The sequence below is a fragment of the Fundulus heteroclitus genome, chromosome 8 (assembly GCF_011125445.2).
Source record: "Fundulus heteroclitus isolate FHET01 chromosome 8, MU-UCD_Fhet_4.1, whole genome shotgun sequence".
NCBI lineage: Eukaryota > Metazoa > Chordata > Actinopteri > Cyprinodontiformes > Fundulidae > Fundulus > Fundulus heteroclitus.
In genome coordinates this window covers 26,670,734-26,686,334 of record NC_046368.1, presented here as the reverse complement: position 1 = coordinate 26,686,334, position 15,601 = coordinate 26,670,734, and the positions used below count along the sequence as shown (strand labels likewise).

Here is a 15,601-nt window from a genome sequence, read left to right as displayed (position 1 = left end):
TGCTAGGCTCAGGTGAAGAGCAGAGGAGATGGCGTCCTCAGTGGAGCGGTTTCGTCGGTAGGCAAACTGGAGATTATAATAATGCTCCAAATGATCTCATGGACAGGGTACCAACATTAATAACTCCAATTCACTTGGAGTAATGCCAACAGACCTTTGCAATCTAGAATTGACTTGTGGCTTATATCACCTCCTTGCTTACAGTTTGTGTCAGACCTGTCACATAGCTATGCCCCATTCTTAGACCATAGACTCATCTCCATGCACTTAACAGGATCAAATCAGGAGAAAAGTAAATGACATGCATATTGGACATTTAATAGTTAGCTGTTAAAGGATGGCGTATTTGGCCAATCAACTAGGACAATAGCTAAATCTAAGTTTGGTCATGACAATAAAAATCACATGCAAAATTGGGAGTTGTTCAAATTTCAGCTCAGTTGTTCTTAAAGACCAGTTTGACAGTAATTGCCAAATATTTAACTATGAGTCCTTTATTACAGAAAATACATTTCCAAGACCATTTAAGGAATATTGCTCAGTTTTCTATTCCATACCTGATGGATTATTAAAACTAATGAAAGCTCATCAAAATAAAAATTTAAATTGTAAAGCAAGCAATATTCTCTACAGTATTGATATTGATATTGTAAGTGATAATTGTACTAACCATCACATCAGTAAACGTATTTAAAATCTTAGGAAAACAACACCTTGTAGAAAATTTATCCGGAGCTCGTTATTCAATTATATTATTAGTAACAAAGTGTGGCTTACCCCATTTAAATTTTGCATTACTAACAAAGTAAGAGAAGTACACTGGAAAATATTACACAACATATATTCTACTAATTTATGAATTTCCTAGTTTATTCCTGTTGATGACAAATGCACCTTTTGTACAACTGAACAGGAAAGCAGTCTTTTTTATAATTGTTATTTTAGCTTTACATTTTGGAAAGACTTGGAGAATTATGTGTAACACAGATCTGCACAAACAGTACATATTGAGATAAAAAAATTATTACATTATGTGAACATAGTGTAATACATGTACGTAAGTTAGTGAGTACATAAACATTTATTTATATAGCACCTTTCACAAACAGGTGTACCATTGTTAACCTCTTTCTCATTTTAGGGAAGATTCATTTGCATGAAGTCAAATGTTCTCAATGAAAAACCCTCTTCAAGGTATTATTAATGGAGTTAGAAACATACTTTTAGTCTTTCCAATATGTAACAAACAAGAAAAATATTCAATATTCACCAGGAACCCTTTAAATGAATGGTTACATTATTTAGTTGAAGTCTGCCCCTGTATTCATTCTTTTATTTGTGAATCTTTTTTGTCCTTTAGATAATAATTTGAGTTTTATATGTTTCATTTTACTACAGATTTGCTTATAATTTATTTCTGCGTGCCCTGTTTCTTTTTCTGAGCTAATGTGACCGATTATCTATTCTTTGAATTAATATTTTTTTTAAAAAAACGCATATTAACCTACTGCTGCCCCCTGCTGGAACTCCGTCTGAAGTACACTATCTCTGATGATGTAAGAGAATTTACCACTTAATGAAAGCTCTCGCTGTTGAGTCAAATAGTCATTCAGAACTAACCAATATTTAGCACTAAATGATGACATTACTGTGAGTTAAGACTTTAGAAGCGGGTGTTATTGACCCAGCAGCTCAGACAGACACCCTCCGGCCCCATGCAGCGGGCGGACTCCACCTCGCTCTTCCCCGTTTCTCCTGACGTTGTTTCCAGCTGCTCCCTCCCCTTCTTCCCGGCTCCTCCTCTGTGCTGCTTCTCCCTCCACCGTCCCAAACCACAGGAAAAAAAACAAAAAAACTTTCCAGACTTCCTGAAAAAAAAAACCCTCTGGTTTGCGAGGTTCGCTGGGGAAACCTATGGCGGAGGACAAGGAGATATGAACCGTGAAGTATGGTCCCGATGAGCGAGCTGACGGACGCACCTCTGACCCCGCTGGCTGCCCCAGAACAACTTCCCTGCAAAGAGTCCCGGGGGAAAAGCTTGACGTGAGTCTGGATAAAGATGCCGGGCTGTAGAGCGAGGCCTTCCATTCCCTTTCTCTTCCTTTGTTTGTTGCATTTTCTATTAACTTTTTTTTTTTTTTTTTTTTTTTTTTGCTGAAGTGAGAACGAGCTAGGCATGATGGGTGGCCGGCTGGCCGCTATTTGCATGTCCATCCTGCTTCATACTTTGTATTTAAATGGAATGGCTGTGGGTGACTCTAAGTAGACGGATGCGGCGCGGACGTGGCCCAGTTCCACAGCGCGTTCATTTGCATTCAGAAATCCTAGACGACCAAACTTCTCTGATAATGTTGGAGAGTTGGCTTCTCTGTGCTTTACTTTAAGTGTAATATGTCTGCCTTGGTGGCGGCCTGCGCCCCCTAGGGCCCAATTTACGCACTTGACGCTCCGCCGACCAAGGAGCTTATCTTATTTTTTTGCCTCCTGGCTACATGTTCAGTTAACCATTAAAACAACAGCTGCAGCCTGGGGTGGGGGTGGGGGGTGGGATGGGGTTTGAAGCCTGCAGCCGATGATGTGTGGTGTCTTCACCTGGGTGCAAAAAGGCTGCATGCAAAGTGTAATTCAACACCTTCTAACATGTTGGACTTTCCAACCATGTTCTCGCCTGTGTCCAGGTCTTCTGAGGGGAACAATGAAGAGGAGAGGAGGCAGAGGAGGCGTGGACGCACACCTACAGACCTCCAGCTCCTGCTGGACCCAGAGTCAGAACCCTCAGAGAGCAGGAAGAAACCAGCTGGCCTCAGGTGATGATCATCAATGTATTCATGTTTTTTTTTTTTTACCGTTAACACTCATGTTTAGCATTGAATACCTCTGTATTAGTTTCCGTGCCATTCTATGTTCTGTGATGTCGCTGTGTGGTCAGAATTACCTGTATAACAATGTCACGCCTGCTTATTACCTCTTAAGTCAACAGCTTCCATTCAATGCAGCATCAAACGTTTACAGCTGCGGCATTAACCAGGCATGAGCCGCTTACTGTTTGAAAGGTTTAAAAAAAGTTTGGACATTTTTTTTTTTTAACTTTACCTCATACTAACTCTAGGGTTGAAAGTCCTCTTAATGAGATGCAGAAGAAAGTCCTGGGGTTTTCTTGCAGCCACGAGTAATGCAGCCATGATGAAAATGCATTTTTTTTCTCCCCTTTGCACAGTGAGATCATTTGGATCCTTTGTAATCTACCTGCAAACTGTGGTTTAAAGTAAAGATTGCACATGTGCAAAGGTAAAAAAAAAAAGAAAACCCTACCATGACGGCTGAACTTTATTTCGGGTTCGTCATTCGTTCACTGAGGTACTCAACCATTAATAATGTGGGTTTTCTTAAGACGTCAAACAGAATAAACCAAAAATAATGAACAAAGTATGAGTTTAAGGGTGTGTACATTGTTTGCAAATGTATTACAGCATCTTTTTTATATATGTTTTTTTCCCTTTTACAAATTTGTTCACATTTCAGTGGAAAAACACAGGATAAACATTGAATCAAAGAAGGGAAAAGTTCTGAACTTAGTTATCTTAGTTTCCTTTTTTCCAACATAATAAAACCCAGGAATTCTATCCACTGTAATTTGATAACTTGCTTCATATCAGAAATGATGGTGTTTGTTACACACATGCAATAAGCATCAATGTATCCCAATGTTTGAAAAAGTTTCCAAAACTTTCTGTTGCTGCACACTGCTGTTTGTGTGTGCCTTTGTGTTACTTTTACCTACGCTGGAAATAATGAACTATTTTCTGTTGCAAATAACAAAAGCAGTCAAATCACACTTTTTTTAAATGAGGCATTGGAACCGTGGAATATTTACCCATGGCAAGGCAAGTTTATTTGCATAAAACATTTCAGCTCAAGACAATCTAAATCATTTTACATAATGAAAACACAAGTACGTAGCAGCAATAAAGGAAAGTAAAGACAAATTGTTCTACAGACTGAAATGAATCATGTTTCAGTTAATATTTTAGAAAGAGCAGTCAAAGGCAACTTCAAACTAATTGGGTTCTAACCTTGATTTAAAGGAACTCATAGTTTTCCGCATGATTGCAGTTCTCTGGGAGTTTGTTCCAGACTAGTGGAGCATTCAAATGCTCAGTAATGTATTTTGGTGCTAAGCCATTCTGTGGTTTATAGACTAACATGAATATTTCAAAGTCTATTCTCTGAGATACAGGGAGCCAGTGTAAGGACTTTAGAACTGGGGTGATGTTCTCTACTTTCTTAGTCTTAGTGAGGACGCGGGCAGCAGAGTTCTGGATCAGCTGCAGTCTGATTGACTTTTTTTGTGAAAACAGAGTTGTAATAATCTCTATTAATGAAGGTTGATTGATTGATAATCAATTCATTTAAATATAAATGCATGAATTAGTTTCCCAAGATCCTGCTGGGACATTAGTCCTTTAATTTCAGAAATGTTCTCCAGGTGGTAGAAGGCCAACTTTGTAACTGTCATGTGCTTTTGAAGGTTCAGGCCTGAGTCCATCACTAAAACCAGATTTCTGACTTGATCAGTACTCTTTTAACTGTAATGACTGACTCTTGATCTCTCCTCCTTTAGTCCAAAAATAATAACTGTAGTATTACTTTGGTTATGACTTTCTTTTTATTCAGCTGAAGAAAATAAAGGCACATCCATGCAGTGATTTGTTCTACGCTTCCATTCAATTCTTGAGTGGGTTCCCAAAGTTTCTAACACTTGATTTTGCTGTGCTGCCCCTCCCCCACCATGTGCGGTGCATTTCCTGTCAGCTGTCTGAAAGCATGCTGCAGCACCTTTCTCTTGCTTAAAATAACAGCAATCTATTTGAATTTATCGCCCCACAAAACACAGATGTGGAAACTGGCTTGTTTACTTGTGTTACTCTTTATGGAACAGAACAGAGGGGAAAAATTGTTCTGTGCAAAAACATCTTTTGCCTCAGCTTATATATCCTGATAAAAACTATTTAAAGATGTCAGCTATTATAAATGATTATTTTTGAAGCAGTACAATTAATAGCTGTTTTTTGTTTAAATACATTAGGTTTTATGGATTTCCTTATTTATATTCAATGGTAACCTAAAAAAACAAAACAGATATTTTTACTCAAGGTTAACCTACCATTAGTATTTCATACCAGCTTGATCCTAATATGTATATTTATTGTTTATTGGATATTGAATGTGAGATAACGTATTAGATTTTTTATTTATTTCCTGAAATCAGAAGTATATTCCCACTTTCCAGAGCTTACGCTTCATTAAGCTGGCCCTACTTTATACCTTCATGAGCACAGGGCTGTTTACATATTTCCTTGGTTGCCTTGTAAGCAGTCTTAAAGTAAGCATACACCATTCAGGATGGACATTCACGTTTGACTGATAATATGACGCGTAGCTTTTCTTCTGCAGCTGCTGTTGTTGCCATGCTGCCCAGCAATAAACACTGACCTTTTCTATCCAGCAGACAGAAAGCCGCCGAGCCGCTTTCACCAATGCTGTGTCTGAGCGATGTTGAAACCAAGATTGACAGGAAGAAATCCCAGACCAACCAGGTAGCTATATGTCTCCATAACAAATGAAATAGAGGTTCTCACCATTTGCCATTCCTTAATGATTTTTCTTATTTATTTATTTTTTGCAGTTATCAAAGACGAACGCTCAGTACCACAAGTTATTCAAGGTAGTCTCCAAAGATGAACTGCTCAAACAGAGTAAGCTTCAGATTCTCCTGTTTGAATGACAAAGACACGGGTTGTTTAATTTTGGAAACTGAACATGTGTCTGCCTCCAGGCTACACCTGCGCCCTGCAGAGAGACATGTTATATCAGGGCAAAATGTTCGTCTCGCAAAACTGGATCTGTTTCCACTCCAAAGTCTTTGGCAAAGCAATCAAGGTAGGTAGGCTGCAGAAAAACTGCAATCAGAGAAAGTATTGCAACTTTTCCATCCAGATCAGTTGGCATTAATTGTGCTTCCTTGTTGCCAGATTTCCATTCCAGCGACTTCTGTGAAAATAATTAAAAAAACTAAAACGGCATTGTTGGTGCCCAACGCCCTTGTGATTGAAACTACAGAAATGGACGTAAGTCAATTGCACAGCTAGTGTTCTTCTTACATCATGAACCTAAGTGACGTGTTTTTTTGTCTTTTCCAGCACGTCTTTGTATCATTTCTCTCCCGAAACAACACCTTTAAATGTCTGAAATCCATCTGCCCTCATTTGGAGGTAAATAACATCCTCTTGTAATGTTGTAGAACTACTTATTCATTTTTCCTATATTTTCTAATGATTACAAATGGCCTTAAACGCATATAGCCATGTTATATACCTATAACAAAAAGACCAAATTCCAGTTGATCTCGATAAAATAAGGCTATATACACCAAGCGTCCAGCTAGATAATGTTGTGATAGTCCTTTCTGAGGCTAAAAAAACTGACATAGCACCATCTACTGGCAGTACCGCAGAACTATAACAAAGTCATAAGGCGACTAATAAATGAGTACTAAATAATCCCGAACTGAGCCTGAGTCCTCTGAAATGCCTCGTGGGAAAGCTGTAGCTCAGCATAATCGAAGACCAACCGTTATTGATTAAGTAAACCAATTTACCGCAACTATAAGAGCCTCATATCAGAACATCAAGAAGAAAATTCCCATTCATAAACAGACACACAGGGACACAGCATCAAGGTAAGAATCCGTCAATCAATCGATCTATTTATAATGTTCTTTGTACTTAAGACTGTAGAGGCTAAGAAGAGCATTGCTATCGCTATTATCACAGTATTAATAAGTACGTTTACTCACGGTTCACTGGGAGATGCTAATAGCCGTTAGCCGCTTCCCTGTTTATCCCATTCTGCACATGCGCAGTGTTGTACTTCCGTTGTTATAAATAAACACAAAGGGCTTTATTTATTAACAAACTGAGCAAAATCGAAGTGTAAAACGCCAAAATAACTGATACGCCAGCAGGACTTGATAATCTTTCATAAAAGCCTTGTATGCAATCAGAGTGAGCTACTGATGTATAAATTAAAAAATGTCAAATAACATGGCTATGTACCTTTAAGCAGACATATCATAAGGGGAGGGGGAAATAGCGGTTAGCAGGTACCGTTACTTTTGCCAAGCATCTGCCAAATTTAACTTTCAGATGCTGATGAAAGTTAAATTAGATTAAGTTACACTGAAAAACTTACTTCTATGTACCTTTGAAAAAGAAATGAAAATAATTATTGTTTAAATTCTTTTTCAAAGACAGTTTTAGCAACAAACAGCTTAATATTATTTAGCTGCCAAACATTAGCTGTGTTTTCATACATGTTTTTTTAAGCACATTCCTAAGTATAACATTAGAAAAGGTTGATGAAAACTGCAAAATCGGAAATAATTTCCTCTGTTTCGCAAAAAAAGTTTTCATGGTCGGTGGTTTTTGGATTTTGCGAAGAATACTTAATGCGCAAAACGGGAGATGGAAACACATTTGCCAAATAAATTCTGACGTAACGAACTTTTACCTCACACGACTGATCAGCTGTTTCTGGTGTCAGTGATTTCCCGGATATTCACATAACGCTCAGAGAATAGCATTTCTTTTGCAACCTCTCCAAACGCCAAGTAGCATTGCCAATACTAATTGACATGACAGAACAATTATAACTTGCTCGTCAAAAACACATTCCTGCAAATCTCTCTCATTTATTTTTTTAGATGTGCTAGTTTAGACATGCTAGTTTGTAACCTCTACTTCCTGTTTATTACAGCCATGTGTAACATCAACTTCTGACGAAATTATGTCTCGCATAGCCAGTAGATGGAGCATGCCTAAGTCGCATTTTCTTTTTTGCGACCTTTTAAAAGTTTTCTCACAATTCGTATGACAATTAAATGGAAACATGGGTAATGTTTAGCGTTAAGCTAAATGCTTTTTGGAAACATAAAGTGGCATTTTCCTTATAAGGAGTGTATTTTTTTAGGTAAAGAAGTAGCTACATTAGCCTTGGCTAATTTTCTGTATTTTTAATGGTGGACAATACAGACTTCTGTAACAATAATTTGTGTCATCCGTTATAAGGATTGTCGTTTTGGAAATGCATGTAGTCAGTGCCCTATAAGTTCAGATACTACTACCAAAATGAAACAACCTCATTATCAAACAGGATACTTTGATACACCACTCCCATAAAGTGGGGCTATTGCACTGCTATAGTACACAATAATTTGCAAGAAACTATATATTTAAATATTCTAATGTTAATGGATATGTTAATTGATGTTAATGCAACTAAAATTACAAAGAAATTCCGTTTGCTCAAACTAAAAAGGATCAGCTTCGAACGTACTGTGTGGCTTTGGGGTTTTCTGGAGATCAACACTAATAATTTCAGTGATTCTTCTGAAAGCATGCATGTTGTCATTGTAGGTGGATAAGATTAGTAGCAGCCCTGTAGCCTCCTCCTGTGAAAACAGCTTCAGAGCTAGCTGCCCCACGTCGCTTCCTCTGGTCAGTAAGGGGTCTGTCCTTCTATTTTATGCCATGTTTGTTCAGGGTGAATTCATTGTACCTGATCCATTGTGATGGAATGTGGACGTGCGTTGTTGTCGTGTAATTCAACACCCACGGGGCTTATTGTGTGCTTTGCTGCGTCTGCACCGCAGGACTTTTCTGGAGACTTCTCTGACCTGGATGGAGTTGTGCAGCACAGACGGCAGGACATGATGGAGAGCAGCAGCTCTGGGTCCCAGACTCCAGATTATGACAAAATAAGCGGTGTGTTCTCTTTTTGTAATACAATACAATGGACCCCACCTTGATTTACTCTGCTCACAGGTATTGAGTCATTTTTTTAGATGGGTTTCAGATGTCATAGTCTTTGTTTAGGGCAACAAAAGCCAAGTACCATTTGATACCTTGAAGCTTTGCTTCTCAGTACAATGACGATAGTTTCCAAAAAATAAATAAAAAAATCTTTACTAATCATTAAATAACTAACATAATCTTTAGCTAATCGTCTATTACAATCCAAAAGCTCACCCTGCTCCCTTTGGCCTTAAAAGGCAGGAGTGCTTGTTGATTTGAGAAGTATTTTAGGATAGTGTTAATATTTACTCAAGTAACTGGGTTGACAGCTTCTTTTCTGTTTATGCGAGCAGACTTCAGCAGCCTCCCAGACCCATTTCTAAGTGCAACGAAGACCAGAGAGGTTTCGGTCCATGCAGACATTCACCTCCAGAGTCCAAGCCAGAAGCACGGAGCCATCCTGAAGAACGGTATTTTAATCCTGTGGCTGTCTCAACTCCTCTGTAGGCTTCAGTCTCAATACCACTGTGAATTATCATTTGTAAGCCAGGCAACTGTTTACCCAGTTAAAGAGGTATTATATCATTTTACCTTTTATCCCTTCATTTTGTCCTGATAGTTATGAGGACAAATATGTGCTCCATGTACACCGTTTGTGTGTACACTGCAGAAGACGCTGGTGTTCAAAGCCAATGTATTGATTTTGAGTATCTGTTTTCGCAGAAGGCAACTGGAAGTGTTACTTCTTCGCACTCTTCCACATCCTGCAATACGTTGCCATGCAGATTTTGCTTTCAGTTTGTTGTCTATTACCTACATCGTCTTTTTAGGATTTGATGTGCAAGATCATCACAAAGTGGCGCACACCTGTAAAGTGGAAGGAAAATTACACGTGTCAGTTTATCACAGTCATATCACAGATCCTCAATTGGCTTTATACCTGAACTTTGACTGGGTGCTAACACCTTAATACGCTTTAATCTAAGCCATTGTTGCCCCTGGTGCATGCTTGGGGTCAGTAAACCTCTGCTGCATGCCGCTTGCCACCTTTTAACATATATTTTTTTGCTTTAGTATTTCGTCTTATCCATATTCCCCTAATCTTTGACCAACCTCCCTGTCCCATCTGAAGAAAAACCACCAACACAGCATGATACTGCCACCACAGTCAACAACCGCTTTCTTCTGGCCACTCTTTTATAAAGCCCAGATTTATACAGTGCATATTTAATAATCCTCATCTCTTGTGGATCTCTGCAGCTCCCCCGGAGTTACCATCAGCCTCTTGACTGCTTCTCTCATTAATACTCTCCCTTATTTAGATGGATGGCCTTTGTTGATGTTTGCAGTTTTGCCATACTCTTTCTATTTTCAGATGATGGACTGAACCATGCCTTAAGATTGTCTTACTTAGTTTCTCCCAATCTGACCCCTCCTGACTGATTGTGCATGTGCAGTCACCTCATGGGGCTACTGATCCATGTCTCTACCACTAAACAGAGAGGACGTAGAGTGTAGACACATTGGTGGCACATTGTTCACCTCGGTAACTACAAATCTGAGCCCTGCTTGTTGACTAGGCCTGACGTAGGTTCTTAGAAGGCAGCCCAAGGTGGTTTTTATACATGGCAAAGCTAGCCATTTACACACTTAAGCTTCATCTCCAAGCTGCAGCTCTGTCCATTGAAAGGTTATTGTAAATGACAACATCCCTATGCAGTCTTGAAAAGTCTTTTGTCAAGATAAGCATGAATAAAAGATAACTAGCATTGCCAAGTATGAAAAATCTTGGCTTTTACTAACCGTTTGTCTATCCTCCGTTTCCCCGTGCTTAATAATTGCACATATATTACGTAGATATATATTAAATTGACATGCATTTTCATTAATCTGCCACATCACATGTTGATTTTGAGCACCCAAAAGTGCGTCTGGTAAAGGTGTGGGTCATCATACGTTTATTCTTCCTCCCACCACTTTAATATGTACACCGTTTTTTATATCATTTTTTTTTCTTATCTTGCTCTTTTTTTCCTCTCGAACTTTTTTATTATTCTGTATATGTTGCTACATAATGAAAAGTATGTGTGGTGATGTGTAGAAACCCTGAAGTGCACTCATATGCCTCATAACATATTTTTCCCTCCTTTTGTTTGTGATTAAAGGCCAAAGCAAGCCACCACATGGTCTTCCACCAAAAGACACGTCCTCACAGCCAAAGTCCTTACACGTCATCCTCTTCATCTATCTGTTTTTGTGAGTAATTGCCCAAAAAATGAGTTGTCAAACTGATATAAAAACCCAGCTGCTCACTTTCTATGACATCCTCTCTGCGTCGTAATGATTTTTCTGTGTAGGAGTGAATTTCAACACATGTTGCTGTTTTTGTTTTTGTTTTTTTTGCGTCTCCACAGAGTCAGCCTTCTTGTCTTGTCCTCCTGTTACATGGCCTTCAAGATTGTAGCTCTTGAGCACCGGTTGAACTCCTTGTTGTCGATGGGAGAACTCATACATAATGAGTAAGACACGGAGTATTTTAGCGTTATGCTTTCAGATCATGTTTTAATGGGAACTAGCTCATAACGTTCATGATCTGTTTTGTTATTCAAAATGAACCTTATGGCAGAAATCCTGGGAGCCAAAGGTCGCAGATCGAAGTGAACGCTGAGATATACGGGGAGCTCTCTACTAACCTGTTCAAGTTAGACAAGGTTTGCTCTGTTCATCTACTGATTGCACATCTAATACTGTAACTACTTATTATGTATTAACTTGTTATTATGGCTTTGCATAAATAGAACCTAACCTAGCAAAATGACCAGTTCAGAGGATGGATTTTAAGTTTCTGAAAGTTTTATTGAAGAAGTAGTGTAAATATAAAACACAACCTGTTCATGTTTGCACTGTAAACATGAACCCCCACCCCCTGCAGCAGAGTGGCTTTAGCTTAATGAAGACTGTAAACAGAAGGAAGGGCTGTTCTGTCCATAAAAAACACAAGCCCACTTGGTCTACTATGTACGTCTGGGACCAGATATACCAGTATAAACAGCTTAAAAAGACAAAATCAGGGTGTTTTTATCACTGTCTGACATTACATCAGACACTTTCCTCCTGTTTAAGGCCAATTAGGATTACACTAATTAAGTCTATTTTTTAAATGCCAGAACAATGAGAGTGTCCCCCCCCCCCAATTTTCTTTCATTTCAGATGTTTACATACATTTCCATGGTATTTGATTGAATTGCCTTTAAACCGTCCGACTTGCATCAAAAGTTGTGCTTCTAAAACAGCTTGCTGGATTTTTCTTTTCTTTTGGGAGGGGGTGTTCTTTAAAAAAAAAATTCCGCATGTGAAATAAACTTGGTTTATTTGCATCAGTAAGGCTCTCGAATGGCGTGTTGCAGGACTTCAGGGGAACTCCCGATCAGGATGGTCACCATCATACCAATGGTCCAAAATATCAGCTTGAACTTACTTTCCCACACAGAATCCCACCCGACTGCAACTACATGGCATTTCTTAAGGCAGACTTCACTTTCATAAGACATTTCCAGAGATCTCGTTCCAACTCTGGTCAATAGGCTCTTTCAGAAAAACGGTTCTGCGACTTAGCTGCAAAGACGCACCCCTTTATAAGCTGCCTTTAGCCATTTATAAATCACCACTGAAGCTGGTCAGCTGGTTCTGAGGTCAAGTCACTCTATAGCTGTGTGTTGTATTTATGCTGCGGGGGGACAATTTGTGTGTGAATGCTTTACAACAGTCTATGAGTTATTAGTCAAATTTATAAATACTTATCAAGACTTGATAACCTCAGTTATTAACTGATGCATCTATCTAAACAGAAATGAGCAACACAATGAAAACGTGTTAACACTTTGCTAAGGGACGGAGGCATCAGCAGTGACTTTAGAGAAGTAACTGTTGATGTCTGGACATATATCTTCTAAACAATTTGAGTGTTATTATGTAAAGCAGAGTGGACCAAAATTCCTCCATAATGATATGAATAACTAATAATGTCATACAGAAACAATTACATCAAGTTTTCGCTGCTGAACGGGATCTTAAACGTTATGTACTCATGCGAAATTCATATCAGCTAACCCGGATCTAGGATTTGGTTAGGGACTGACATTTATGCCAAGGAAAATGAAAAATTAGCTTTCAAAAAATTGTATTATTAATGCGAGCCGTTCCTAATGCTGATGACATCATATAAGTATGATATACTCTGTTTTTGCACCTTTGTGTAGTTTAAACTGAGTGAAGGTGCAACTCATGATGGTGTTTGTTGTACACCGAAACTACATCAGCAAATAGATTATTCCAGCACCTCCAAAGTTATAGAATGAACAAGAGTAAAACTAGACTTGGACTTTGTTTAGTTTGTTATTATTTCTAAGAGACAAAAAACTGAAAGAAAATACTCATTTCTTATCTATCGACACCATAGACCCATTTACTGTTTGTAAACAAAGATGGCCGCCAGAGTGTGGCACCACAACAATGGCGGCTAGCCCAGTGTTATCAAGGTACGTTAGTGCATTATCTGCGAAGCTTACGTTAAAAAACTAACTTTGACAAATGGAAACTGGCTTCCAGATTCTTGGACAGTTATTGAATGGATGCATGACATGACCAAGTGGCCAAGTTTTCAGCGTCCTTATATTTATGCACATTTGGTGGAAAAACCTAGCATGTGCACAAGAGAGAAGCTACAAGCATACAAATCTCTTGATGTGATTTGCGGTTATGTACAGGAGGTGACATACCATGACTTTGATGCTGGGTTTTGTGTCCTAAAGTCTGAAATCCTCCCCAGCAAAAGGCACGGGCAAAAGACGGCAATGTACAAGTCTTGGGTCATCATCCGGGGCTTGTAGTGAAATAAAAAAGTAAACAGATAGCCTTACCTGATATAAAATAAGCACCACAGCCATATGGATTTCTAATAATGTCCTCGGTTCAATCCACCCACTTGATAGCCTGAAGCCAAAGATGCTTCAGTAGCTCTGAGACGGACGATTACCCCTTAATATGCGGTAGAACTAAATTACTTTCTCCGAATATGGCTTTGTACAAGTGTAAACACAACAGCCTGACATATTGATGCCAGTGGTGGTCATTGTTTGGCGTGGGATTTAGTTATTTGTGCATTTTATTTTTGCTCAAAAGTCAAAGTTTTCAAGTTCTGAATAAACAGACAGGTCACACTAATCAGAATTGCAGATGAGAAAGTTTCTCGGGAACTCTGAAGTACAAATCCAGTATGGCTGCCACACATTTGGAACAACATGGTCATAGGTGTAGTAATAAATCTGTTGCTCATACTTTTGACTGTTTGGATCTTGCTAAGTTCTTCAAGCAGAGAGTAATCTTCAACATCTGCTCATGAACATTCTCCTTTATTGTCTAAATACATCCAGTACAACGAAATGTTGAAAATGATCATCAATAGAGAGGTTGTTGGCTTTTTTGCAATGTCTCTTGCCTAGTCTGGCTTGTTCTCTCAGCCAGTTCTCCAGATGTATACTGAGTTAACTTTCATAAGTTATATATTCAGCCCACAGACATGACAACAGCAATAATCCACTCATTCAGCACATGACAATAGTTTTAACAAATATGCTGTAGTTTATTGTAAATGGTAGATAAATATGCTTTAATATTGTCTCTCGTCCTTTTTTTTTTACCCTAGATTCAAAGAAACCTCAGGAAGCTCCTGGATGAGACTTAAAAGAGGACTTGTGTCGACGTCTCAGTCCAGAAGGAGGCTTGGCTGTTAATTAGAGAGGCAGCGGGAGCCGTGCGGAGCGGCAGCGAGCACATTTGGTGGCTCTGTTGCCAAAGCCTGGATAGCTCCTACTGAGAGTTCTGTCTAAAAAGCTGTATGAACATTTGCTGTGCAATAATAGCCTCACTCTATGTTTCTCTCAGGATTTTTCTATCTCTCATTTCAAACATAGTAGTACTGCAGCTGCTCGGCAGTATATTTATGTACGGTATTTCAGTTTAGATCTTTATGACAGTGATGATAGCTTTTTTTAACATAGATTAACATATTTTAACATACACACGCACACACACACATAGACAAACATACATATATATATATATACATATATATATATATATATATATATATATATATATATATATATATATATATATATCTATATATATATATATATATATATATATATGAATATGATAGGGGTTTAAAGGTGCAATGTCAGTGTTTGGAAACATTCCTTAAAAGGTCAAATAGTGGTCTTTGGCTGTTTTTGCTAGAAATAAAATGCCAATAGACTTTATTTATATTGTGTGTAAATCACTTACCCGGCAATGTTTGCACAAAGCCAAGTACTCTCTCATGGCGTGGAAAGAATTCGTAGTGCTTTTGTAAATATTTGCTTTAACACACTAGAGGGGTGTTTGGAAAAAAGGAATACTGTTAATAATGAGATTATATCAGATGACTTTAAACATACATTTGTCATAGATGTTTTATCAAAAGACCCGATTAACATTGATAATCAAATGCTCAAATTTTCTAATCAGATGCATTGTTTGTGAGAATAAACTTTAAAAAAAAATGCTCAAGCTCTTGTTTAACTGACTTGTGTTTAAAAAACGCAAACATTATGCGCATTGCTGTGCTGCCAACAGTGCCCCAAATTAGTTGTCCCTAATCTCCTCTGTCCTCCCCAATCTGCAGAATTTTGCTCTGACAGGAGGACCCA

At 38.4% G+C, this 15,601-nt stretch overlaps 1 protein-coding gene across 4 annotated transcripts; it reads left to right on the top strand.

The window, feature by feature from the left end:
• The first annotated feature begins 1,784 nt into the window (after positions 1-1,784).
• On the top strand, positions 1,785-14,783 carry LOC105915563 (GRAM domain-containing protein 2B). Of its 4 annotated transcripts, none has more exons than XM_021309060.2 (14): positions 1,785-2,043; positions 2,679-2,807; positions 5,507-5,597; positions 5,687-5,756; positions 5,837-5,940; positions 6,033-6,128; positions 6,201-6,272; positions 8,475-8,555; positions 8,711-8,822; positions 9,206-9,322; positions 11,018-11,108; positions 11,267-11,371; positions 11,482-11,563; positions 14,557-14,783. In XM_021309060.2, exons 1-14 carry the CDS (start codon positions 1,949-1,951, stop codon positions 14,593-14,595), a joined length of 1,284 nt encoding a protein of 427 aa, XP_021164735.2. In that variant the 5' UTR covers positions 1,785-1,948; the 3' UTR covers positions 14,596-14,783. The 4 variants fall into 4 exon arrangements, with proteins under 4 accessions (XP_021164735.2, XP_021164736.2, XP_012705164.2 ...); XM_021309061.2 differs by having other exon boundaries at positions 11,466-11,563; XM_012849710.3 differs by having other exon boundaries at positions 1,787-2,043; positions 5,510-5,597; positions 11,479-11,563.
• The last annotated feature ends 818 nt before the right edge of the window (positions 14,784-15,601 follow it).

What these genes read in the sequence shown, in the direction of transcription:
- LOC105915563 (XM_012849709.3), top strand. Translation starts at nt 1,949, where the DNA reads ATGGTCCCGATGAGCGAGCTGACGGACGCACCTCTGACCCCGCTGGCT. An exon ending in AGATGAACTGCTCAAACAGA is followed by an intron (nt 5,757 to 5,836) that starts GTAAGCTTCAGA and finishes GTCTGCCTCCAG; the next exon opens with GCTACACCTGCGCCCTGCAG. An exon ending in CCATCTGCCCTCATTTGGAG is followed by an intron (nt 6,273 to 8,474) that starts GTAAATAACATC and finishes TTGTCATTGTAG; the next exon opens with GTGGATAAGATTAGTAGCAG.